Source organism: Synchiropus splendidus, chromosome 16 (genome assembly GCF_027744825.2).
Source record: "Synchiropus splendidus isolate RoL2022-P1 chromosome 16, RoL_Sspl_1.0, whole genome shotgun sequence".
NCBI lineage: Eukaryota > Metazoa > Chordata > Actinopteri > Syngnathiformes > Callionymidae > Synchiropus > Synchiropus splendidus.
Window position 1 is genome coordinate 13575323 of NC_071349.1, and position 26299 is coordinate 13601621.

A 26299-nucleotide genomic window follows, 5' to 3' on the forward strand; every position below is an offset into this window, starting at 1 on the left:
CAAAACAGCAGGGAGCACTTATCTTAAGTCTATCATTTCACCTCTCATGTACTCGTCCACGCTCATCCCCAAGTGTGACGGTCACTGTTCTGTTTTTACTGAGATTGAAGTTGTTGCTGTAGTAATGATAGTCAGGGGTAACCCAGCCGACCCAAACTCCAGCAGGGTCCTGGCCGGCAAAGACCCTCACAGAGTGGTAGTACTATAAAGGAAAAGGAATTTAGAAAGAATGTACACTCATCAAAGAGATCTTTCTGTACCGTAGTGATGCTGCTGTAGTCAATCCGTCGACTCTCATCACTATGTCTCACAGATCTCAGTGGATATCTGCCAAAATGTTTCACCGTTAGACAAGTCACAGTATTGAATTTTTTCACGTAGAAACAGCAACTTCCATTCAATTGTGTTAATATGATTCCAGACAAAACCAATAAGACTGATTTGAATGGTACCTGTGTTTGACTTTCAGCGACTCCTCATCATGGAGTCCATTCATGTCCGCCATTGGTGTGGACTTAAAGAAAGAGTGAAACTCTACAGGCATGCTGAGGCGACAAAAGACCATGTCAGCATTGCTGTTTTGGCTCCCAAATGTTTTGTGAGTGACTTTAAGACAAGGGGGGCTGTCGATAGTGCCGTCAATCCTGGTTACCTGAGATGGATGCAGAAAGAATTTTAACTATTCGGCCAAATAAGTGAGAAGGGAGGACTTTAGTGTAGACGCTCTTACAGCGATATGATTGTGGTCCTTGGGCACGTTGACAAATGTTGGCAGTCGTTTGCTGAACCACATGGTGAGCTCTCTGTTCATGTTGACAGCAAAAGGCTCAAACCCTTCCTGGAGGCCGCACATGGTGTAGTACTTGAAGGTGCTAGCATCCTTGCCCAGATTCATGCGGCCCACCTGTGAGAGGCCCAGACTGCACACTGGAATGAACCCTGAAAGAGGGGAAGGCAAAATATGGAGAGGAGATTTGCACAATTGATTCAGGTATGAGAGTGTCACGCTGTCCGTCATTTTCTCACCATCCTCAGTTTCAAAGTCAGTGAAACACAGTTCAGATCCCTTTGTTGTGATCAGGATTTCCCCGTTGAGGGTGAATATCATGGACTTGTCCTCCATGTTAATCATGCAGCCGACCACGTCTCCGGCGTGCCAGCAGCGTCCAAACAAACGACCCCCCATGTTCAGACAGTGACCCTGTGAACACCACAGGAAAGCAGCCAAATATTAAATGGATAAAAAAAATACAATAAAATGCTGTTCTAAGCATAAAATGAATAAAGTTGAAATGTCAAAATGTTTCCGGGTGACATAGAAAAAAAAGAAACACAATATATCCGTCTTTCTAAAACAACGCCAAGAAAATATGTATCGAATGTTTCATACCAAACAAGTGATGGTCCTAATGATTAATAATTTGTTTATACCTTGATTCATTATAATTATTTTGTTGAGATTTTTTTATTTGTTGGAATAATGAGCAACTCACTCTGTATCCATCAAAAACAAAGGCCAAATCGTCGGTGCCCAGCTCCACATCAGGTTTACACCCGGGTCTGGCCCAGCCCACTCGCATGTCTCCACCTGTCACGGCTTCAAACTCAAAGTACCACCTTCCAGTCTTCACTGCATACGTCCTCTCCACTCTGAAGAAGCGTATTTTGTCAATACTGAGCCGCTCAACCACTTGCCCTAGGGTGGGGAGAGACAGACCACTTCAAAACAGTTCAACAAAAAATGTCATTGTGGCAGCTGAATCAAATCCCCACCGCCTTCCTGGTCGGACGGCTCTATGTTGTATCCGTAGCCAATCAGAGTGCGAATAGCCTCTCGGAGACTGTCCCGGTTGGACTTCTTGGTTCGTTCGTCCAGGAGAGAATATGGAACCAGGCGAGGGTTGCGTTTACTCTTGAGATCCTGCAGAAAACGTTTTTTTCATTCACTCCAAAACACAATTCATTGGTAAGCTCACATGTGTAAGCGCATTACAACACCTGCTGAATGCCATATGTCCATCCCTGCTTGATTCGGTCCTTGGCCCAGACATTATGAGCGTTCTCTGCCAGTTTGTCTACCAGCAGTTCCTGACTTGGAGTCAGTTTGATGTCAGACAGATCCAAAGGGGTCGGTTTGTATCCGTTTGACATCATGTAGCTGAAGATAAAATGCAATTTATTCAGTCACAGTGCCACTTATTTGATGTTGGATGAAATAGAAAAAGTTTTACTTCTTTGGAAGCTTGATCTTTTTGAGGGCATCCTCGGCATTCGGGTGGACATGGACAACGTGACACCCTAGAGCTATAAGGGTCCTGTAGGGACAAGAAACATCACGATCACAAACTTTTTTCTCATTCAATTGAAAACTAAAACATTTAATGCTAAACACATAATTGTGCATTTTTAGAGAGAGAACATTTAAAAATGTACTTGATAATTATTTTATTTTGGTAACACCAAAAATACACAGCAATGAATACAAATTCCTTTAATTTGCTCTTATAATACCTTGAATAAAAAGTAAAAAAAGATGAGTTTATATTTCGTTGACTTGATTTTCCCTCAGCTACAGCTCTCCAAAGAACAGGTTTTAAATTTTGCCTTGAGGGAAAATAAATGCCTCGTCCTCTCCTGGCTACCATCGTAATCTCTGCAAGTGAAAAGGGCACCCAGAGGAGTAAACTCGGCGCGAAGTGCGGTCTGTGATTTCTCTTTGCACCTTAAGTGAGGCAAGTGTGACAGTAAAAGCGAGTTTGAAGTGACTCAGAAAGCCATCAGGAAGATGGGCCAGCTGCTGAGATCAATCATAATAATCCTTAAAATCACCAAAACAGATGCAAGTGCTCTGGTTGCAAGAGAAGCAAGACATGCAGTGCTAGAGGTGGACATCACTTGACTTAAAAGCTTGACTTTTCATATGAATATATGGAAATTTATTGATATTACACTTCCTAGTTTTGAATTTCAGCAGAATCCTGAAGCGTTCTCTAGGGACAATTCAAAGTCTGCAATTACTCTTATCCACGCTAGACAGATTTTAAACACCCCAGCATCTCGCAATTTAAACATTTAACATTCAGAGGTTGAACACAAAGTAAGCACCACTTACTTCAAAGTTTCAGTTGACATCTGCAGATTGTAGTTCTTCTCAGTTTCCGGGAGCTTTGAAAAATCCACCAGACATGGATGCTGCCGCTTATTATCGTCTCGGATCTGGAGAAAGGATGACCTTGTTGTGAACATGCACGAGCTAATAATTCTTAATAATGAGCAGAAGTATTTAGTTAGCTCTGAGTTTACTGAGGATGTTAATGCACCACCTTTCTAATTAACAGGGAGCCAACAAGGGAGCAGGGATGGGGTCTTAATAGCTACTGTTTGCAGTGATAGGGCTGCAAGTCGACTCCACTGAGTCATGAGAGGAACAATGGAGCATGTTTTCTTGGGGGGAGATATCGCGGTGTGCGGCTAGAATACAGAGTGAGGGATGTAATTCCTCTCATGAGGCTGCATTTGATGCCAAATAATCCCTTTGGCAATGCTGCGCAGGAAAGCATGGGGATGGTTGATGTTTACCAAGAAAACATGTGCGGCTGTGATGCAGCTGCGTGCGACCAATGAACACCAGTCAGCTCCTTTGTGAATAGTACAATTGCAGTCATATGTCTGGTGATCAAATACCATATGAATATTGTCTGAACGTCTTTTCTTAATCCACATGCATAAAAATGAACTACTTTCATCATATTATTGAGTAGCTACGTAGTTGTATTATAGACACAGAAGCTGTTTTTCAGACTGATATTTCTTTGAGGGCAAAACAAGACCTTTTATATCGATTTGTGCAATAAAACAAGACATGATGAAAATTTAAAAAGTGACATTCCATTAACAAACGAATTCATCAGCAGTTATTTTGGCAACCACATTAATTGCAGCAATAATACGCTGATTCATTTCCACAGACACAACTTTGTACTTTTTCTGCACCGGTTTAAAGTACTGTGAGTAAGTACTGTGAATTTCCTTCTATATCATTTACTATAACAATAACTTGGTCATACTTTAACAGCCAATTTACTCTGCTTGTAGAATCCTCTGGATTATCAGTTAATGATGTACTAAGTTTACATACTTAATTTAAAGTGGTCCCTAAATGCTATTATGAATCGGATGATTGGTTTTCCTTTCTGCTTATTGCCTTATTGAATAAAACCTCCTGTTTGCCCTCAGTGAAACAAAACTTGTCCGTGGCTTACTCGGACAAACATGATGATTCTACCTACAAACAAACTAGAGGTCTCTACATGAGTGGCATGAGCAGCGTCGTACATGGACGATGACGTTTTCTTTCCACTTACCCTCTGTTGGGTGTGAACCGCAAATTATAAGAGAGAAAGCAAGATGACGTACAGGCTTTTGCGATGGTTCAATTCTTACATCACTACAGCAAGTCGTCAAACTCAAATTTTTATCACAATGTGGATTTTTTTTCGTACATGACGTGATGTACGGAAGTTTAAAGGATGTTCTCTTTGCTCACCTTGCCATACGACCATCCCAACTCAATCTTATTCATGCCCCAAAGCTCATGGATGTTCTCGGCCAGTTTGTCCCGAACCTTTTCTAAGTAAGTCGGCATGACAACCTAAGGGAATTAGAGGATTTTTTAAGTTTTTAAACTCATGCATGGTTATGATGCAGGTACGAGCTGGTATACCTGGCTGGTCTCCACAGGTGTGGGAAGGAACAAGGCCTGTGAGGAGATGAGTGTGGTGCCCAGCAGATCTCGGACTCCCTCCACATCTCTCTTGTACTCCTTCACTGCCTCCACACGCATCTTTTCTTTCGGCAGAAGAGCTTCGAAGCACGGAGCATAAGTTGACGGCGGCAAGAATTTGAAGTCGCCATGTCGACCACCCAAAAGGAATCGAACCCTGAGGAGAAGATGAAGATTCAAAATAAAGTAGTCCGCAACCACTAACAGTAATTGGTAAAAATTACAATAAACAGCAACATATTAGTCATTATAGAGTACATACAAGCATCTTTTCTGCCAGACTTTTTACCCTCCAAAATAAATCACTCTGAAAAACACCATCAATACTGATTATTAACCGTAAATAAGCAGCGTTATTTAATGATGTATATATATTCTCTGATCTACAGTGTTACCAAAGATTTCAATGAGAGACATCCAAGTACATAAAGCTGCTGTTCACCCAAAATATTTTTACAGTTGTCTTTCTTTGAATACTGTTCACAGGCCTCATGATGGGGCTCAGATGTACAATTTGAGGTGCTCAAATGCACATTACCTTGTAAAATGTACACTTTATTTCAGCTAAAAGGCCATCTACTAGTCAGTCAAGGTATTCGCAACACCGCAGCAGATCCGATAATTGCATAAAACCTACTTTCTCTCTTGGTTTAATAACATAATCAGACAGCTTTTATTTGAAGTGTCTGCTGTTTCCTAATCCTCTCCAGGCAATTCAAGCTCTTCACTTAACAGAGGCAAGTTTAGCTGTGACGACAGCTCAGCGTCGCCGGCCGTCATAGTAAAGAGGTTCTCCCGAGGCTGCAGAAAATAGATCCTAAGTAGTAGTGTTGGTGACGCAACTGTGTTCTGTCTGGATGAAGTCCTCAATTATTGAGGAATATAAATGTGTCACTCTGTAGCACATTCACCTCTGCATGACTGCTCATGCTGTTCACTGGGTCAGAAGGATGTGCAAGTTTTATAATGCCATGAGTGCCTCTGAGGGTCGGTGGCGGCTTACTTAAAATCTGGCAAAAACACTAGTGTGAAGTCAGAATTGTCACATGAACTTTTGGCTTAGTTATCTGAGGTCAGCAAGGCAAGAGTGAGTCTGGTTTAGTGGGAGTGAGTTGTGGTTTTATCTGATGACGGAATTTGACTGTATAGATATGATCTGCCTCACCTGACTCCAGCAGAGAAGCTCACCACTGGGAAGAAAAGCCCGTCCGTGTTGAAGTTCTCAAACATGCCCTGTACAGGCTGACCATTGATCCTGAAAGAGATGCTGGGAGCACCCAGGTCCAGACAACAGCTCACCACGTCCTCAGAGGTCAGAATGTGCTGGTTCAGCGATGCAACGGCTCGGGGAATTCGACCTGTTGAATTGAGAGTTATGAGAAATGTGATCCAATAAGCCCAGCTGGCACGGCTCCCATCCAACACCACAGTGGCTGTTGCACAGTTCAGGGAGAATAATCAATGTTTTACATAACAATGTTTGTTGCAAACCAAAGCAATGACATTTAGTATGAGTACAGTCTGATTCAATTTGAGCACTGTACAACAGAAACATCTGTATAATACAATAAGGGATGCATTTTGACTGACATTTTCTGAACTTTTGTGTTGCTATAGCGAGAGTCTGTGTGAAACCATGCCCTACTGCAGCTATTCTGCTACATGACGTCTGAAAGCACTCACCAGACCACAGGTGAAGTCCATCAAACCCGAATGAGTACAGGTCATCTCCGACTCCATTTCCACCCCAGCCCTCTCCTCCACCGGGGTAGGGGGCGTAGCCTTTGGTGTTGGCCCAGCCCACCCGCAGATGCGAGGGTTCGCTCGTCACAAAGTGGTCCACCTGGTCAATCATCAGCTCGTAGTACCACTTCTTGTACTGGGCCGAGCCATCGCTCACCCCGAGGAAGATGTTTGGTCTCATGCTGAAGAGAAAGAATGCTAACTTTTCTTCAACAAATGAATGGTGTAAAGAGAGCAAAATCTAAATGCCATAATGACCGCACAGATGTGCAACAGTTGTTCCATGGCTCTCTAACCTTTGGACGTCATTGACCAGCTGCGTTTGGAGCAGCAGATCTCTCTTGGGCAGCAAGTGATCGCAGATGAGGTTCTGATTGGTTCTCACAGCTACACCATTACACACGCAGAGTGAGCAGAGCACGTCCAGAATCTAAAGCAGAGACACGCAGGGGTCATATCCATAATGAGCAGAGATATTTCAAACACGAAGGACAGCTGACATTGAATATGACGATTAACTGTGTTTATAACTGCACGTGTCAACGACATTCAGGTCACCTTAGACAGTTTATTGGTAGAATGTTACCTATAAATTCACCATTTATTAACGTAGATGCACTAAAATCACAGATGAGACTGAGAACATGCCTTTTATCATTAACACCTTGACTGTTGCTTCCATAATTCACACTCACTTTCTCCTTTCAATGGCTATTTTTCTATGAGATTCATTTTTAATGTATACTTTACTTCTGAAACTACCCGTCATGTTCCCCATGAATAATTAAGTTGAACGTCTTTTCCTCCCACCTAAACCACATTTCTGCTGGTGGACTGTTTCGTACCTTGTGGTTGCGTCCGTGCTTGTACAGCAGCGAAATGATGGACTTGATATGTCCTCTCTGGATGATGTTGAGGGCCTCAGGGCTCTCAATTAGAATGCAATGGAGGACTTCCAGGATGCCTATGTAGCCGCAAATTCATAAATTAGCCAGCTCCGACAGCAGAGCGAGCCACTCCAGGATTCACTTCTCAAGAAACCACATCTCTTTTGGGAACAACTGCGTGTCTCAGTTTATACATGTTGTCGTCTGGTGCATGCACATGAATGCATCATCACGCATGTCAAACACGTGGGTGACAAGATCAGACCACTATAGGAGCCTTGATATAAATCTTGGGAACACATAAGAGAAGCTGAAACAAGCTCACCTGAGGACGACTCCAATCTCTCCAGCTTGTTGACCAGCCAGTCCAAGTTATTTGAGAATTGGGTGCAGTTGTTCCTGTTCCCTCGAATTAACGCTGCTGCAAGACACAAACATGGGATACTTTCACATTCATGTACGTAAAGTCATTTTATTTTCTTCATAAGGAGTGTAAGAAACAACTGAAATAACTAATACATTGAACAGGTTGTTAGTCCACCTCTTTAAAGCTATCTATGTGTGATAGTACCATATATTTAAAGCAAGAAGCAGATTATTTTAACTGTCTGTTAAGCAATATACCTCATTGTAGTTGTCTAGTGAGTACAGAGAAGTAGGGACAAGCTTCTTACTCATCAGCGCCATCCCTGTTTCATTCTTCATTTGATGAAGACTCCATTTGACACTTGTCCGTATACATGTTTTATCAATATGTTATTTATTCAGAGTAGCCTATAAACTGAGCTGTACAGCCACATTCTGATGGCGTTACTATGGACATTTATTTTGTGTTTTATTACATTTTAAACACATATTCTACTACACAAGGAAACAGTTATACTCATAAAAAGATGAACCCTGTGATGTAAATCCCACAAGGTGACTGCCAATATGAGATGGCTTAGGAATGAGAATTTGTTCTTCATAGTCGTGGATACAATATAGTGGACATTTACTTGACACCTGTGCAGTTTCACTGTTGTCAGTCTCGTTGACATCATTTGCACGTACCTGGACAGATTCCAAATGCAGAACTATTCCTATTCTCAGGGTCTTCTAACCCAATGATGTTGGATCAATCCTTCAGATCCCCCAAAATATCCAACCAAGCACTAGATTTCATTGTAGAACATGCATTGATGTTAACTGCGAGTGACAAACTAAACATAGATGTGTCTGGCATTTTAGGTTTTCCAGCCACGTTCAGCCACATATCCACTCTACCTGAGGCCCAAGAAAAAGATGACAGGGTCACACCAAGCAGACAGACAGGGAAGAAAAAGGCTTCTCAGATCCACTTAGCACTGCACCCAGCCAGGTGTGAGGGGGAGGGTACAGAGGAAGACAGAGACGTGGCTTGAACACTAATACCAGCCATGAGGAGAAATTAGTGCAGATAAGAATGTGAAGGGCACGCTCAGAGGGCAGGGGGGCGCTGAGTGACAACACAAGCCGTCAACATGCACATCTTGAGATGTTTGAGCCATTGGAATAGGCCTTGTAAAACAGTGTTCCATCAAAGACCCAAAAAAAAGACCTCCTGCCAGGTCACTTTGGTTGAAAGGAGACAGAACATATGGTGGCAGAGGATGAAGCAGTTTTGGAAATGATGATGACGCCAGGCGACAACGAAGCAAGAATTTGTAAACAAAACATTCAGCAACCTGTTTGACATTCAAGCTCCTTCAAAGCACCTGCCAAATAAATGTCAATGAGTGATTTAGAAAACGACCCAACTGCACTACTCCAGGCTGAATGAAGAGTTATTTTTGTTGTTTGTGAACGTATGTGCTTTGATCTTGAGAGCAGGGCATAATAAATATTCAAATATGGATCTGTTTATGGCAGCCAAAGGGCAACATTAAGGGGGCACGCCACCGCCAATCCCTCTAGAAGCCCAGATATGCCACAGAATTAATCACAGGCAAATGGGACGCGGACATAGGCACCAAGGTCAGTCATGATTTTAAAGGAATTGAAGTCCACATTACAGCGATGACATGTGCCTAGTTGTGGAGTAACATTTGATGATAATAAGTAAAGATTTACCTACCGTTTCACTACGCATGGGGGTCAAAACCGCAGATTGCTTTTGAAGTAATAGTGAAATTTATGGAACCAATCCAGTGAAAGATTAAATCCAGCTCAAGACAAATTGTCCTCTGTTCTTTCAACATTCTCAAATATGTGGCTCTGTATTAGAGAGTTGTGCACCTATGCCATTGGGATCACTAACACAAGAGTCATCCAGGTCCTTTAAACTAGGGCTGCACTCAGATGCATGTCAAATGGTCACCTAGCAAGTCTAAACGAAATGCCCAATGGCATTTATGACAGTTTTAAGAAACTCAATCCCCATTTGAAATAGACACAAAGATCAAAACAATTGGCAATAAGAGTTTGTTTCCTTTGGTTGAGCACGCTCTCTTACCCAGCAGCTCATACAGCAGGTTAAGAATGTCCTTCCAGGCTGCTCCTGCTTCTGAACCGGCACACTCCCCAAAGTGGGCCACACTGTTGTAGACGTTTAGTCGGTCAATGCAGTTGGACACTAGCGTGAGCATGCCCTGGAAAACACGCATGACATGAATCAATCTTACACTATAGCTTAGGGGCCAAAGAATCATCCAGCAGCTTGCATCACAGAAGTCATTAGTGTAATGAATAAAAGTGTTTAATTATCATGGCCAATTATTCCAACGTGGCAGTCCAGCCATGATGATTTATGAGAGCAGCTATTGTAAACAGGCAACACAAGAGAACGAAATGCTGATGAGTTATTTAGCAAGCTAGCTGTGTTATCATAGAAAAGCCAGGTCAGTTCTGAAAAGAAGAATTACCCTTTGGTTCGGTAATTGCACCTATTTAAGGCTAAATATTTGATGATGCATTTATTATGTTGTGCTACAGTCCTGGTGCTTGAGATCAAAGCCCGCTCTTAGTGAGGAAGCTGACATTTGGTAACTGATGAAAGCAATTTCGGATCCACGAGGCTTTGTGCTAAGGTTCAATGCTTTCCTGTCAGCCTCAGGAATACTGATAACACCAAAAATGCTGACTGCTTTCAATGAAGTTCTGGAGAATACAAGATGTTACTGAAACACTGTCAATTACTAAATAGTTTGAGTCGCGAGAATGTCTCCTGGAGCTCATGGAGATTTCGAGGACGGAGGCAGGGGGAATGTTTAGAAACTCTCTTTAAAGAAACTCACTTCCTGTTTGAATAAATTCTGTCGGTTCTTTAGTGAGCGCAGTTTGATTTGCTTCTCCTCGTGCTCCAACTCCGCGTCTGGAAGCTGGAAGTAAGTGATGAGGTCATTGAGAGTTTGGAGCACCTCCTCGACTGGCAGCACCACCAGGGCTTTATTCTTAGCACCCAGACAATCCAGATCTCTGAGGAGGCGGGCACAAAAAGAGAACAACTGAGTAATTTGTGAGACGCTCTTGATCGTGTGTAATTAGCACCAGTCGTGACTCAGCCAAAACAAATCCTTGAACCAACGTGCTCTGAATGGGAGGCTGCGATGACTAAACCTATGTTTAGCCCACAGGTTCAGCCAAGCTGAAATGCTGATTTCCGTTGGCTTTCTAAAAATAGACCATGTCACATACGCATGGGAGGGGCGGGGAATGATGTTTCACAGCCGCAGGGGGAGGCTGACAGACTTGCACCGTGTTCCCAAAGACTGTACCCCAAAGACCACCCATGGGAGATCGGGTCATTTTGAAAACAAATACGGGTCATCGGAGCGACCGCTTACTCGCTCTCTGATTTCCCTTTTTATATGCGGCTCAGTGGAACCGTGACTGCGTTGCATCGTTTGCCACTTGGAGACACACGACTGGAACTCTGAATGAGCTGTCTGGGGCATTGCTCTGTCGAGTCATACAACTTACCTCGGTGGCACCTGGAAAATCTCGGACAAAATAAAACTGGAATCTCCAGTCATTTCTCTTCAACGTTCCTTTAGCTGTGTTTCTTAACATTTTTTCAAATAATGGCTGTACTTATTGTAGAGCTTAGTCATATAAACATGACATATTTCTTTACCTGATGAATCGGTTGAAGAGTCGAGTAGTGTTGCGAATAATTCGAGCTGCTCTGGATTCTTCGTGTTGACAGCGCTGAAGGGTTAGACCATCATCCATGTGACCCTCAGCATGCAGGCAAGCCTTCACAAGACAGGACCAGGTGAGCCAGCAAGGCATCGATAAGACGTAGGGCTGAATCAGAACTAAAGCGCCTTCCACTCTCACTTCATTTAAATCTAACACTGCACACTTGACCGTGGAGTTAATTCTCACTCACTCGTCTCTTGAGCGGACCGAGGCGAGCGGATTTGACATCAGGTGCCTGATATGAAAGCCACAGTCCCGTGGCCACGTGCATGACGAAGCAAAGCGAGTCCCCATATTTAATCTCAGCGACCCCCATACCCTCAATGTCACGCTTGGGGCTCTGCTCCAGCTTCTCCTGAACAAAGCAGAAAAGTAAAGAAGCAGGATTGTGAGCAAATACATGCAGGAATCAGACTGTGAAAATGAGACATTGATGTATCAACACAGGAGCTTGGACTTTTATGCATAAATTTCAAATAATAACAGAAAAAAATAATGCATATTACACAGATTAATCACGTACGCTCCTTTGCAGGGAACATTTTTGGTCGTAATTATTCAATGTGAAGCGATCACCAAAACATCCATGATGAAGGGGACTAAATAAGATTGCACTGATGGACAGGAAATTTAACACAAAAACTGTTCACTTGAGGCCCCTGGTTCAACCTAAATTTGATCAGTTTTGTGTCAAATATTATATAATATAACGTGATTAATTGTGATTACTTAATGATAAAATTTAGAATCAATTACATTATTTTTTTAACCGACTATAATTTATTTATTTTTACACACTATGAACCAAAGGCATTGTTGTTAGTTTTACACAATTTAACACTGTAATTACACTCAAAACTGTTTTTACAAGCATAAAACACCTAAAAACAAATTTCACCCAAATCCGACCTTGGCTCATCACTCACAACTGGACTAATCACAAACATTAGATTTCTTAGCTTTAAAATATTCTTGAACAGCGTCAACATGCTCTAATTAAAATCAAGTACGAGTGCTTTCATCTTGGCTCCAGATAAACGTTAAATGGGTCTGTAATTAGCTCACAATAGTTGCAGATTCCAACCGAATTAAAGAGTCAAGGTTCAATTTTCCGTTCAATCTCAGCCGGCACGTTGAACTAAATTGGGGCTTAACTGTCGTGATCACTCTTGTCATTGACCTTGAGATTGTGATTTCTCAACAGACTGAGGAGTTTAACATGTGAATGACTTTTTAATGAGGATATCTTTGGCTTTCATCCCAGGATAGTGTGGATCGCACTGAGGTTGAGCTGAAGAACATGGCCGTAGACAAGAGAAAGTAGTCACATGTGTGATAACTGGATTCTTCCATCTGTTTAACCAGTTGTTACGAGCAATCTGTGACGACAATGCTCCTCCTGAACTAGTGTACACGTGCAAATATTAACTTGATTTAACGTGCTAAACAGAAGAGAGTGGTGAATAAAAAATAATTCAAGAAGGACGTACAATGAAAAGTGGACTAATGGGGTGACATGAGCGTAATTTAAGTCTTGCCTTTGAGGATCTAAAGCAGAAGGCGGTGGCAATCGTGTCAGACTTCTCAATATCCTGCAGCACTAAACCCCGGTCGTCTGCCAGGGCCAGGTAGTGACCGGTGGTCAGATGTCGCAGTCGAAAAGGTTGACCCCAGCGGATGTGGCTGCCGCTCCAGCTGCCGAGGTCACACGCACAGACATGCATCTATTAATACGCAGACTGCACGCGCCGCCAGCCAGATGAATTTACATAAGCCCTGAAAGCCCAAAATCTATTAACAAGTTGATGCAAACATAGCTCGCAGTGGTTCGTTATCGAACTTGTCAGGAGTCTCTGTCGCGTAATTAGCAGGTAGCTAACGGCAATTTACAAATCTCGCACTTGCTTTTACTTGGAATACATGAGAGGAGTCACAGCCTGAATGTTATGAAGGACTTTCATTATATTCTGGGGAACACATTTGGCTTATTAAACTCAGCCGTACTGCACACAGTGAAGTGGTCTATCATTACACCACTAGGTAAGTGGTAAAAACAGAGACACAAGCTTGATAAAAATAAACAAAGCCACACACCAGGGTCTAAAAAACACCCACCTGATCCGGAGCGGCTCCAGTCTCCACAGGGACCTGGCATTGGCACCGGCTTTACCCGTCTCATAGTTTACTATCCTGGGGAAACCAGAAGAGCATGAGTGGGTGGTTTGTCTGCGGCAGCTTTTAAATGTCTAGACGCGTCCAATATTCTCATGGTCATTCCTGCCAGAGAAAAGGCATCATTTCTACCGTCAGGTACCCCTGGAGGACTTTGACGACAGAACATATTGTGTTTACCCTGTCGACTACAGCATCACATCGTTCACACTGAGACACGTTTACGTGATAACCTGCCACTACGCTGCTATCAGGCGGTACAGGTGAGTGGGTCTGAAGATAAGACAAATCCCTCCACATTCCCGACGGTGTCAGAGGAACGAAAGGCTTCATTTGTTTTTATTTTTTATGAACCGCTTCTGTAGAAGCTAAATCTGGAAATTACTATTCCACCCTCCCCCTACGTTTGTCAGGCTCTGGCCTAAATATAGACAGAGCGTGGAAGTGTGCCAAGAAAGAAGACACTCATTCAGTCTTATAATGGAGCATGATGGGGTTTTGTCTGCTATTTTGACCCACTTCAAGCCCAGCGTACCATTTGCATCCATGCCAACCTGTCTTGCCTTTGGACGGCCCTTTACTTTCTTACCTCTGCTGCTCCTCACTCTGGTCTGATCCTGGAATGGTGACAACTTCATCATGCCCATGGAACAGTCGCATTACATGCCCACCTAACAGGTAACCTGAAGCGGGGAGAAAGCAGAAGAGTCGAAGAGAGTTCTTGGATGTCACATTGCGATAGTCATATGGGAATATGAGCCATTTAGAGTCACAAGCTTCATGTGAGTAGCCTCTTGGCTTATTTCTTCAATTCAAAAAGCCATGTTACAGTGTCCTGGACGGCTCATCCAGTTCACACAGCGCCTAGTGAAATTTCTCTGCAACGAACATTTGAAATATTGAAGGAATGACTTCGGGGGTCTATACCTTCCTCAACGTTGCTTCCGGAGCAGATGGGATGCACGTTCCACAGGGTCTGCATGAAGGAGGCATCCACCTGGATGTTTCCACTTGAGATCGACAAGTGCTGAAGGGGGGGGAAAGCAGCTTCTAGTTTAATTTCATACATTTCATACAAGTCTCTTTAACCCTAAAAGTTGTTCACAGTAGTTCACAGACTTACACTGTGAGTTTAATATGAATTACAGTCGGGTACAGAATTTAACCAAAGACTAATTTGAAAGTTAGTTCATCATTATTTTTCAGAGGCAACATTAAACGTTTATAAAATCCCCTTTAAAGGCACGCTGAAGCCTGACTGTTGTAGAAGGAGCTGGTGAGGGCCAACTACAATTACATTTGTAAGGTATTTGTTTCCAGTCAATCACAGACCTTTTGGATTTAGCTGACTCAGCTTGATGCCTGAGTGCAGTGAAGAGCAGTGAGAGCAAACTCTCAGAAAGACCAACCAATTATATTCCTTACAGAGCAGACAAGATTATCTGCAGTTGCAGCGGAAAACCACGCGCTGATAGAGAAGCTTTGGAGCTGTTTCAAGAAAAGACAGTGTGTAAAAAAAAGACTACACCAACTTACAAGGTATCTCTCGGAAGAGACACTGACGAGGATGAGGTCATCGCCAATCCGAACCTTCTCTCCTTCTGATCTCTGTTTGGAGGCCGGATGGATCGTCCACCAACACGCCTCGCCTATGTTTAAACACACTTTTGAGTTTTCTCAAAACAAAACAGCCGGTGATTGACATGAATTACGTGCAAAATGAGCTAAAAAATAATGCGTCCTTGACAAAATAACTATACTGTGTGTCAACAGAGCGCTGCGGGGAATTGTAATTGAGATGCTGGAGATGATGAGGAAACAAGATGCAAAAGTGGAGGAGAGGGGTGGGCGGGTTTGCAGCAGACAAACACAATGGTTGAGAGAAATCAACAGAGACACATCTGATAAAAGCGAGAGCGATGGATAAAAGCCAACAACACCGAAGGCGTCACTCTCACCTGTTGAATCCTCCTGCAGGCCGACATCAAAGGACAGCTTATCTGTCTGTGACCTTGATGTCTTCAAACAGGCCAGATACTGTGGTCGACACACCATCACACGTCAGGTTAGTTACAGCAGGTGGTCCCATGTGTGGTGCCATGGCATTTTGTAATCATTTATTTCAATCAAAACGCTACATACCAAGATATGTTTGTTGTCACTATTGATAAACTACATTATAGGCAATTGCTTCATCTTCTCACCATAGAGCTGAAGGAGTGCCGCAGCAGGATGGCATGTCCGTATAGTAGAGTCTTGTGTCCACCACTCTGCGCTGCCTAGAGAGAAATTTCACACATGTTTAATGCCTGTTCTGCCTCACGAGAAAACAGCCTCTCTCCGTCCGCTTCAATCAACCCCCGACCCTTGGCACTGACTGTTGACCTTCTCGCCAGCGATGATGACCTCGAGCTACTGAGATACATACTGCATCTTGAAAGGGACCAGGGGGGTTGGCAGCCCATTCCCGCCTATGAAGACATGCAATCTGATCCTCACAGGAGAGAATGTGTTGAGCTCCGGTATCCATACGTATCCTGGATACTGGGATCATCTTTCCTGCACTCCGACCACAGGAATGTGGGAAGGATGTGATGGCTACTGTCAGTGTTCAACATGAGCAGGGAATCAAATCACTGCTGCTGCTGATGTGCAGGTGAAGGGGAAGGGCATCACCATTGTTTAAAATGGTGTTTCGTTGCTCCAAAGCAACTCTCAGACTACTTACCTTTCTTATAAGCCTCTAGGAAGCATTAAGGTGAGAAAGAGAGTCATTATTCTCTCTGCTGTCGCCTGACCTTCAACCAAGCAGACAACAGGGTTTCACAATAGCAGGCACCTAATGATGCTTTTTAAGGCTTAGAGCAGCTTGTGTGGTCCAGGACGCTTGCAGTAAATTCATATTACTGTGTTTTTAAAGTCACATTTTGGTTCACTGATGACACTTTCATGGCCAAAAAATACAAAATACATCCAGGTATTTTTATAATTGTACGACAAAAATATTTGTGTTCCAACAGTGTCAAAACATTGTGCAGCGATTAGAGTGTGAATTACATTAAGAATATTGGTAGAGTGGGAAGCAGTTCTTCATCTACCATATTATATTTTATAGCGGTCCAAATATGCAGCTGCATACATTTGAATCAAAACAATATTCTTCCAGCAGTGTGAAATCGTAAATCTCTGTCTCATTCTGTGTCTGACTCTTTTTTCATGTCCGTCTCTGTTTACTCCTTGATTGGCTGGTGGGACAATCGTCTTTGCTGCAGTTGCTGTGCAGATTGCAGCTCCGGGCTTCCGGGTCTCGTCGGTGCTGCTGGCTTCTGCTGTACGTTGGCTGAGGTAGTGAGCTTAATGCGGCGAGGCACATGCAGCTGCAATCACCACAACCAATAAACCTCGCTCCCCTATATCCTGACGGGGTATTGAGATGCGAGCAGAGCAAGAAAGAAATGGTTGCCCCTTGACAGTGGCAGTAAACAATGCATGTCTTATCCAGGATCTGTCAGCAGATATAAGTGACATCCTGGAATCAATCATGAACTTTGCAGGGTCTTAGCTGCTGCTGTTGAGGTCTTGCGAGTAAATCTCATGTACATGAATACTAAAGCCTGTCATTTTATTTCATTCCAAATCCAAACATTGCTATCAGATTATGCCAACACAGGGCTCTTGACATTTGAGCTGTAGATATGTTGCGTTACAATGAGGCGTTTGACAGTATTCCAGCACATCCAGCCAAACCATTCAATTTCCTTCAGCCTAAACTGGTCTGTTCAAAACTTATTGATTTCATATCCTCACATGAGACATATTGTTACTCCATTCTCCACAGAGATATCGAAAACAGACTTGACTGACCACTGGAAGTTCATTCTTATTAAAAATCCAATGACACCTTTAATTTAACCATGATTTCAAAGAAAACACTGCAGTGCATTGACACCGCCACATGAGCAACTTCATCCTGTGCAAATCCTTGACTGTTAAAAAACCCATTTGCACTCCCTTGGGACAAGTCAGATGTTAATCTAATCCCAGATTGCTGTCTTTCCACATCAGTGGTGTTAAAACTGATGAATGTGGACAACCTTATTCCAGATGCACTTTACCAAACAACAAAGTCTTCACTATAACATAACGGATTTTTCTGTCAAAAACTTGGGCAGTGTGAAATATCAATTTCATCATTTTTATAAACTTTTTTTGTCAATGTACCTCAATTCATGCATACTTTGGTACTTTCTCTTACTTTGTGATCCTACTCCACACTTTCATCCCTCCACAGCAAATACTTTTTAATACTTTCACAAGCTACTTAAGCAAAGCAACGGGCACAAGCTGAGGGTTATATTCGGGATCATTTGGAACTCAGGAACTACTAGGAATGACTAAGCCATGTGGTGCGTGTGGAGAGTGGGGGGGGGGAAACATGAGTAGGCAACATACCCATCGATCCAGGCCTAGTGACTATCATGAAAGGGATATGCACAAGAAATATTATGGTTTAAGTTATGGAGTAATCTGGAGTTCCACTCCATGGGGAGATAAGGGGGCTTTCTATGGTGACAAATTTTGTGACAATGTTTCACTCACCGCTTCGCTGTTCTGTCCACTTTTCGCAAGCATCTCCTGTAGAGCCCGAACAGAGAGAGACTGCTCCAAAACAAAGGTGCAGATGCAGAGGTCCGGAGGAACATACTGCAACAACCAAGTCACCGAGTTAAGGGAAAACAACCTGAATAACTTTTGAGCATGTTTTATTACACGTGAAATCCACTATTGTGTTACTTTCTCTGCCTCACTCCTCACAATGTAATGTAATTTAATGTAGTGGCAAGAGACTGTTTGCCTGAAATTTATTCTATAAAATGTTAAGGTAAAAAATTCTCAGAAACACAACATTTTTATGAGCTACATTGTGTGGCCCCAACTGTCAATCATAAATACAAAGTCCTACAAAACTTGAAACCCAGCAGCAACTTTGCCACTTACTTGGGAAACTTAATATTTTTATCCTAAATTTCAAACTAGGGCAACACCCGAAAGGACAAAGGAGGCCGAGGCTCAGACAGAAGAGAGAAAACTAGGATGCAGACACTTTTGTACTGAAAGAAAAATGATAGCCCCCAATAGGAAATCCCACTGGTCTTATTTGGACAAAACCCCAAATTATGGCCTTGTTTGCAAACTTGATAATATCCAGATACGAAATGTACTTCAAATAAGAGCACAATTTAATTTTTTTTGGATGAAACGGATTGCAAGATTTTTAGATTACTGGTAAAATAAAGCTATAAGTGTTCATTGTCACTGTGATCTCAATAAAGTAAATTATAATATCAAACATAATGCTTTTATATCTTACCAGAAACCGTAATAATGAGGATGCTAAATGCGCACCGATTACTGCCAAGCAGTTGACCTCTGACCTTGCCCTGAAATATGTTAGAGGAGATATCTGCCTTGGGAACCAGTGAGCTTAAGTGGATGATGAGTGTCCAACCTTGTTTTGAGAGCAGAGTGGGGAGACGGCTGCACAGACAGAAGACACTTTCTGTGTTTTCAGCTTCACATTTAATGAGGCTGTTTGTCCAGGCAGAGTTGCTTCGTGAAATCCAAGGCTGTAAATTGGTTACAAAACTTTCAAACGCACTGTTGACTGAAGAAATATTTTGGGTTTTGAAGTTGGCCATATTCAACATCTGTGTAGTCATTTACCAGTTTCAGCTGTTTCTGACTTGCTGGATATAAACTTGACTGATTTGAAATATTCTTATTTATACAGGTTTTATAATTCATTATTCACGAGTAATCACATTTTTGAATTTGTAATGTAATCTGTGTCATTTGCAGAAATGATTGATCGATTTTGGGCAAATTTCCTCTTTAGTACTTTCATCCACTGGTTTAATTCTCTTTGACTAGTTTTTGTCACTAAAAAAACTGTATATAATTTTTTTTTATAGTCTTTTACTGTGTCCCCTGATGCTCTATTAGTCCAACATCTGTACTTCATAATTACTCCAGTTCCCTCCTTGTTAAACTCACCAAATTTATTTGTCTACTTTCAAATCGACATCCTTTGATTCCCTCCACCAATGACTTGTTAATCCCCACGGTGCAAAGTAGCCGCGTCATAAAGGTACTGGCAATGAAGACAGAGTGCTTGATGGGCGGCGCATCCATCACAACTGTCTGGTGTAATTACCATCCAATACGGGTGAAAGACTCACCTTCCACAGGCTGTTCCAAACGCACTGTGGTTGTTGTTGGAGTGACTGATCCAAACAAAGCCTGAGCACAACTCTCTCTCTCTCTGTCTGCTGGAATGTTTCTGTATCAATATTTGCGCTCACTGTCAACAGAATTGCTTCAATTGTTGGGGGATAGTAATTGATTATCATTAAAACGTGGAAAAGCCTATTAGCTCCACGTTCAGGAAACATTAGCTTGTGATTATCAGCACAGCAAACTGCAAAATTATGAGCCCAGAAATGCCTCACTCAGATATCTGCCAGCAGAGGAAACACAGTTGTTCAGCCCCTGCCCATATGATCCTTCTCAAATTGTCATTCTCAAGTTTAATCATGACCTGCTGCGACTGGAAGCGAAGCTGCTTTCGTCATATAATATAATGTCATATAATGACTCTCTGTTGCAGAGGAGTATAATGTCCATTCTGGTTGAGGAATCCAATTATCTTTATTTGAATCCCACGGTGGAGGATGATTAAAACGATTAAGTGTCGATATTTGTGTGTATATTTTGTGTACATGTAGATTCTCACTCCAAAAGATGTGGTGTTAACAACAATCGATGTTCCTACCTTTGCCTCAGACGTGGGCTCCAGGTAGCACAGCCGATTGCCGAGCCCTTCAGCAGCCAGGCAGAACTTGCGATTCTCCTTCTGGATACACGCCACGCACTGGAGCACCACTTCATCATCCTGTCAAGACAAAACGAGCTTTCAGTCCGCGCGTGCACGCGAGTGCCGATGGCGTTAGTGTGTGCATCATTTCCCCTGAGAACCTCAATTTACCCACACACATGCTCCACCAGGCCCATTGATCCCGCTAGACTATTCTGAGGCTTGAAAAGAGGAATTGGCATCCCTGCCTGCTGCTCACTCGTGCTACAGACCTCCATCATTTTCAACAGCTGTTTCAAAGCCAATAAGAGCCAAAGGTTGACATGTTTTCTTCTAGCGACGAACACACTGTGGCTCCCCCCTTATCATCTTCTGACGCAAATTACTCTCAGGAGCTTCAACTTCAAAGACACAATCATGGACTTTTAAAATCCAAATGTCACATTTGACTCCGAACAGAAACCAAATCCTTCATTCCAGAATCACACGCTACAAAGCAAATATGAAACCAAGCGATTTCCCACTTCTACACAGTTGTTTATTTCTCTCTGCCTCAGCCGGCTAATTGGGAGGTTTTGCAAAATGTGGTGATCAAACATCAATGCTAAACCCTGTGAGCAAAACAAATCTCCTTAAAGCTATTTACTCTGTTTATATCGTGCAAATTAGTCAGAAGCAATTGATTGGGACGTCGAAGGAATGAAAGGAGAGACACAGTCTATACAAATAATCATATTTATGTCTGTCAAATGGGTGAGGATTTGTTTTTGAAACAAATCTGGGCTCAGCTCATTACCATTGTTTTTCACACATTTGTTGTGTCTTTATCGAATAATAGCACAAACATATATCATGGTGACTTCAGACATCTGAAAAGCATCCACATCAGATTCAAGTTCTAACTGAATAACCCTCTTCTTGCAAGTCCCCGTGACACCTGTCCTGAGAGACCGATAGAAAATGACTGTCCTACAAAGCCTCTGCAGCCGACGTCAATAGGCTGCTCAAAGTCACTAAAGCACCACCCTCAAACCTCCAAGACAAGAAATGTCATGACAGTAAAGTGTTTTAATATCTCAAAGATGCAGTTGATATCCAGTCTTAAGATACTTTCTGCTCTGAGCATGGACCCTGCATTTATCATTGGGAGCTTAATGATGTCAGGCTCTACTAATTTCATTGTCTTCAACAACTGCTCTGAGCACCAGACTCTGACGCCACCTGCACCTGCAATCCCCCAGAGTTTGCGGGCTACAGCAGAGCAATATTCAGTATGGAGATGGTTTTTTTGGGGGGAACATGAGTTAATTCAACCATAACAAGTAATTGCTTTTATCCTTTCAGACGCAATTCAGAAATGAAACTTGTAATAGAATTGAACCCTTAAGCAACCTGTATAATTTCCGTCGTGGAAAATCAACAGCGCTCGCGCCTGAAAACAAACATCAGATAGCACGCCCGCCTTGATTAGTTTTATATCGCCGGCCTCGTAAACGCTGAATTGACGTAGTTACTCTTCATGATCGCAGAGCCAGCAGAAATCTGCTGATATGAGTCGCTACGGGACAGAAGAGTGGGGGTGAGGGGCTTCTGCACAATAGCCAGCTGCATTATTTAATGTGAGAGGGAGAGATTGTTGCTGCGAGCAGAGTGCAGCAGTAATATATAAGAGGAGCAACACAGAGAGTGCAGCAGTAGGTGAGAGCAGAGAGCAGCAGTGCTTTAATATCTGGTCATAGACGGGTCATTTTGAATCAGATCATGGGCCCAGACGGTTCTGCTGACGTTGCTGAAAAAACATGTTGTCAAGGTTTATGATGATATTAACACAGCTGGCATGTAGCTGACACCTGACACTGCAGACGCAACAACGACATGTAAGTTTGGAATAGATCTTCAAACCAATATAAAAAAAATTAAAACGATTTTCATATATTTTCTGATTCAGATGCTTTGCAACATCACTCATTCATAATTATGTCATCAAATATGTTTTACACTCATTTATATATTTCAATTATATTAGTATATTATTATATATTATTTTTCATTCAATCATTTATTGTTGACAACTGAACTAAAGGTGATAGGGAGCAAGTTTGGAGTTTGGAAAAACTAAAAACTAAAGATATTCAATTACTTATTTAACATTAGAACTAGTCTGTGAACTGCTTTTATCAATTCCTGTACCGGCATTATCAGTGGCTTACATAGCTGTTAAAATCTGAATTCATTTGTTTTGATTCAAATATTAAAGCACAACTGAAATCAAACTTCAGAGAACACAATAACCCACTACAATATGCTAATGAACAGTCAATAAATAAACTGTGACTCATCTGACAGTGGAATTCAAATGATTTAAAAGCGTTCCAAAGCCACCTTAAGACCAAAAATAAAAATGTAAAATGCCATTTATGTGTTGAAAACATAGAGCTAAGCCTACATTTAGCTCTGTCACTCGTAATGAAGATAAGGAAGACCCAGTTCAGCTTAAAATCAAGTTAAAATAAATTATTTAAAATAGGGTGATAGCAAGGAAAAGTCACTTTACCTTTCCCTTGTAGCTTATTCCATGAAAACGTCTTATTAGTCTCAGAATTTTTTCAACTTTAGCCTTTTAGATTTGGTCGCTGTCAAAACAGGAAGTTGCGCTTCATGGCAAATACCTTCAAAATAAAAGCATTTGATTTAATTCACTACAAATCGTTTGAGATATTAAGGCCGTTTAATGGGGTAAGTCAACAAATTAATTCATTAGTAATATTCGATATATCTATCATCCATACGATGTGCCAATTCAATTTCAATTTGCTCTTATATTTTATGGATTTTACTGCTCTGTATGGAAAACGCTAACCAAAGAAAATGGGTTTAAATGGGTTTTCCGCATACAGTAAATGTCTCAATATAATTAATTTCACTAAATGCCAGACCTTATCGATGCTAATTCCAAACCTGCTTATGGCCGTGCTGTTCCCGGGAGTGCATCTCCATCATTAGTATTCTATCATGGATTTAATACATGTGTACTGTAATAGTGATAACATGAAAACTGTTATGATAATTAATTGACATTTAAAGCAAGGGCCGGATATAGTTCAGAACCTTGTGATTCGATTCGGTTTGAAGTCATTGCTTACCCACCCCAAATCAAAGCGCTTTGCATTGATATAAAAGTGGTTTGAAGCTTAAGTGAAACACACAGTTTGTGTTAGAGCATCCCTCGTGATGGGTCGATTCCAAGATCGGTCATGCTGTTGAGAGAGCGGACGTGAGGTCGGCCTGGTGCATATAAGGACGACAAAGAGAGGAACAGTCAGCAAAAGACACCGATTGTGTTACAACACTGCATCTCCTCAGAAATTAGGAAATATATGGGCAAAAGAAAAAGGCAAATTAAGCAAAAAAACTAAAACTAACCCTAACCCTAACCCTAACCAGATACGTGAGCTTTGTTTTGCTAAAGTAAGCGATATAAATGCATACTAGCTGCTCACAGAGCGTGAGCATTGGTTTCACCTGACATTGCCTTTGGCCGCAAACATTTATTTTGTTATACGGAAAGATTAGAGTTTTGAATAAAACACTTATTTTCCTGACACATGTCAAAGCTCATCTACGCAACCACGAAGCCGCCAGCCCTCACATATCTTGTCACGGCGTATGTCTGATAACGGCCGGAGGTTAATCCACAAGTCAAACATATTAAGACGGGTAATGGAATTGGACAGCGGAAGAGCAGAGTGAACTTACATGAGGAGCCATTTGGCTGTGCGTGGCAGCCTGCTGCCAAGCTTCAATGTCTGTTGTTCCCAGGCTATCTGTGGGACGTGTGTAGAGCACCTCACTAGGGAGTTTCTCACCCTGTCTCCAAGAGGGAGTTCAGGAACACAAAACTGATGAAACTTACGCTTCACCTTTGGCTCAAGAACAAGACCCCAGGATACATCAACTCCTCCACCCAGTGTCGAATCTCATGGGTGCATTTCCTATTGGAGTCTTTATTCCTGTATCTACAGCTGTGCAGTCAATCAAAGTCGGCATTCTTTCACAATCCCTCTAGACTGATGTTTTCAGAATGTAGTTTAATCAAAGCATTTCTTTTACCATCCACAACACCAAAATAAGTTCACCTCTCACTATTCAGAACTCTAAATGAAACTTATCTGGAATTTAAATTGGCATGTACTGATTCAACATATCAAAAGACAACTTGATGAGCAGGAATGAAACAGCATTGGCTGGAAGAAAGATGATAAAACGTTCTTCAGCAATGCAGCAGTAATTTAGTGGCCGACAAATCACAGCTGTCAAAGGCAGGTGTTCGGATAACAAGCTTGTTTGGACACTTGAAAGCACCTGCCAAACATGACTGTTGCATCAGGATCACAACTAGAATGGATTAAAAAAAAACACGAGAGAAAATAAATATAAATCAGCTGCATACAGGACGCTTTGCAGCACTGTAGTAAGTGGTCATAAAGAATTTGAAACAAGATTGCGTTAAAAAGTATGCAAAAATTGGTCAATTTACATTTCAAAGAACAGAGCTCCTGAACCTCCACCACAAAGGTTAACAAATAAATTGAAAACCAATTAACAAATGAGTATGGACGTAGTTTTGTAGCCTTAAAATGTGCATATACTTGACACAAATGCGTTTATATTATGAAAAATAGTCATGCAAAAGTGAGATCATTTGGATTCTGCAACAGCAGCCAAGTAATGTGCCAATAAGAGACGCCTTCTTCAAAATTATCTCAGCCTTCAGAGGCAATTTCAATGATTCCCTTAGTGTTGTCATAAGAAAAGAAACGTTTCATGGGTCATCAAACTGTCTTATATGAGTTATGAAATGTCACACCGATCCATCCCACCTGTGATAAAAATGTGGCTTACATTCTGTACACTGCTGTTTTGAGTTGCCTGATCCTCTATATAGGAGCAGCACACCAACGCCCTTAAAAGCACTTCTGTCTCAAGTTTTGAAACTTACTGATCAACCACAGACCTTATTTCCCCCATTATGTTACGTTCAGCCAATGTTACTGTTGAACATAACATGATGGACGCATTTGTGGGCGCATATTCCTGCTGCTGTGTTCAACTGTTGTGGGAACATCCGACAAGCGTCTAGCAAACCTCTTCAACAACCAACCAACACCAACAATGTATTTTGTCTGTAAAGCCTCATACATTAAGTTGTTGTTGTGATTTAATTGTCATGTTTTCAACGAAGTCCTTCCAAAGATTGGACCCAGATGATTCTGAACAACACCAAAATGTAACCAAAAGTTCCTGATCGAATTCTCAACATGTCCCTCGGGGGTCACTGAAATCTGTAGAAAACTTTGCTAGCTTTTGGTACAACTCGAAAAGTGTGAGAAGACACTCCTTTGCGCAGCTGATCTGACGTTTTAATTATCTGTTAATTCCCGTAGTTAATAATAAAATGAGCAGGACTTTGTCATCTTGTTGGAACGCTTGTGGTGAGCTCATCATCAAGGTCTTGACACTGTTGCCCTCTGCTGCTTGCAGAAGCTGCACTTACCTTGAATCCTGCCTCTAAATAAATTATCATTACCGTTGTTGGCAAGAAGTGATTACAGACAACAGTAATGGGATGTTTGGAAGTCTCCTGAGAGTACAATTCTTACATTACAGTCCTTATAACTT

General features: G+C 41.9%; 1 protein-coding gene across 5 annotated transcripts in view; it reads right to left on the reverse strand.

Annotated features, from left to right (window-relative positions):
* The window catches only part of LOC128747878 (ryanodine receptor 3-like), a 70124-nt gene that overhangs the window by 35184 nt on the left and 8641 nt on the right, over positions 1-26299 (reverse strand). For 2 of the 5 annotated variants that reach the window (XM_053846125.1, XM_053846124.1), the window contains exons 2-33: positions 20579-20698; positions 18346-18450; positions 18199-18219; positions 16475-16489; positions 15951-16025; positions 15705-15783; positions 15283-15395; positions 14674-14773; positions 14336-14429; positions 13690-13764; positions 13113-13269; positions 11765-11929; positions 11507-11628; positions 10668-10848; positions 9887-10022; positions 7739-7834; positions 7372-7490; positions 6823-6956; positions 6467-6708; positions 5949-6141; positions 4724-4940; positions 4547-4651; positions 3113-3216; positions 2232-2315; positions 1999-2158; positions 1774-1921; positions 1494-1696; positions 1027-1201; positions 731-939; positions 453-652; positions 261-327; positions 42-202 (exon numbers count right to left, since the gene is read on the reverse strand). In XM_053846125.1, coding sequence (XP_053702100.1) covers positions 42-202; positions 261-327; positions 453-652; positions 731-939; positions 1027-1201; positions 1494-1696; positions 1774-1921; positions 1999-2158; positions 2232-2315; positions 3113-3216; positions 4547-4651; positions 4724-4940; positions 5949-6141; positions 6467-6708; positions 6823-6956; positions 7372-7490; positions 7739-7834; positions 9887-10022; positions 10668-10848; positions 11507-11628; positions 11765-11929; positions 13113-13269; positions 13690-13764; positions 14336-14429; positions 14674-14773; positions 15283-15395; positions 15705-15783; positions 15951-16025; positions 16475-16489; positions 18199-18219; positions 18346-18450; positions 20579-20698 — 4175 coding nt within the window. The remainder of the gene's footprint in view (positions 1-41; positions 203-260; positions 328-452; positions 653-730; positions 940-1026; positions 1202-1493; positions 1697-1773; positions 1922-1998; positions 2159-2231; positions 2316-3112; positions 3217-4546; positions 4652-4723; positions 4941-5948; positions 6142-6466; positions 6709-6822; positions 6957-7371; positions 7491-7738; positions 7835-9886; positions 10023-10667; positions 10849-11506; positions 11629-11764; positions 11930-13112; positions 13270-13689; positions 13765-14335; positions 14430-14673; positions 14774-15282; positions 15396-15704; positions 15784-15950; positions 16026-16474; positions 16490-18198; positions 18220-18345; positions 18451-20578; positions 20699-26299) is intronic. The other 3 variants (XM_053846127.1, XM_053846126.1, XM_053846122.1) reach the window with 2 other exon arrangements.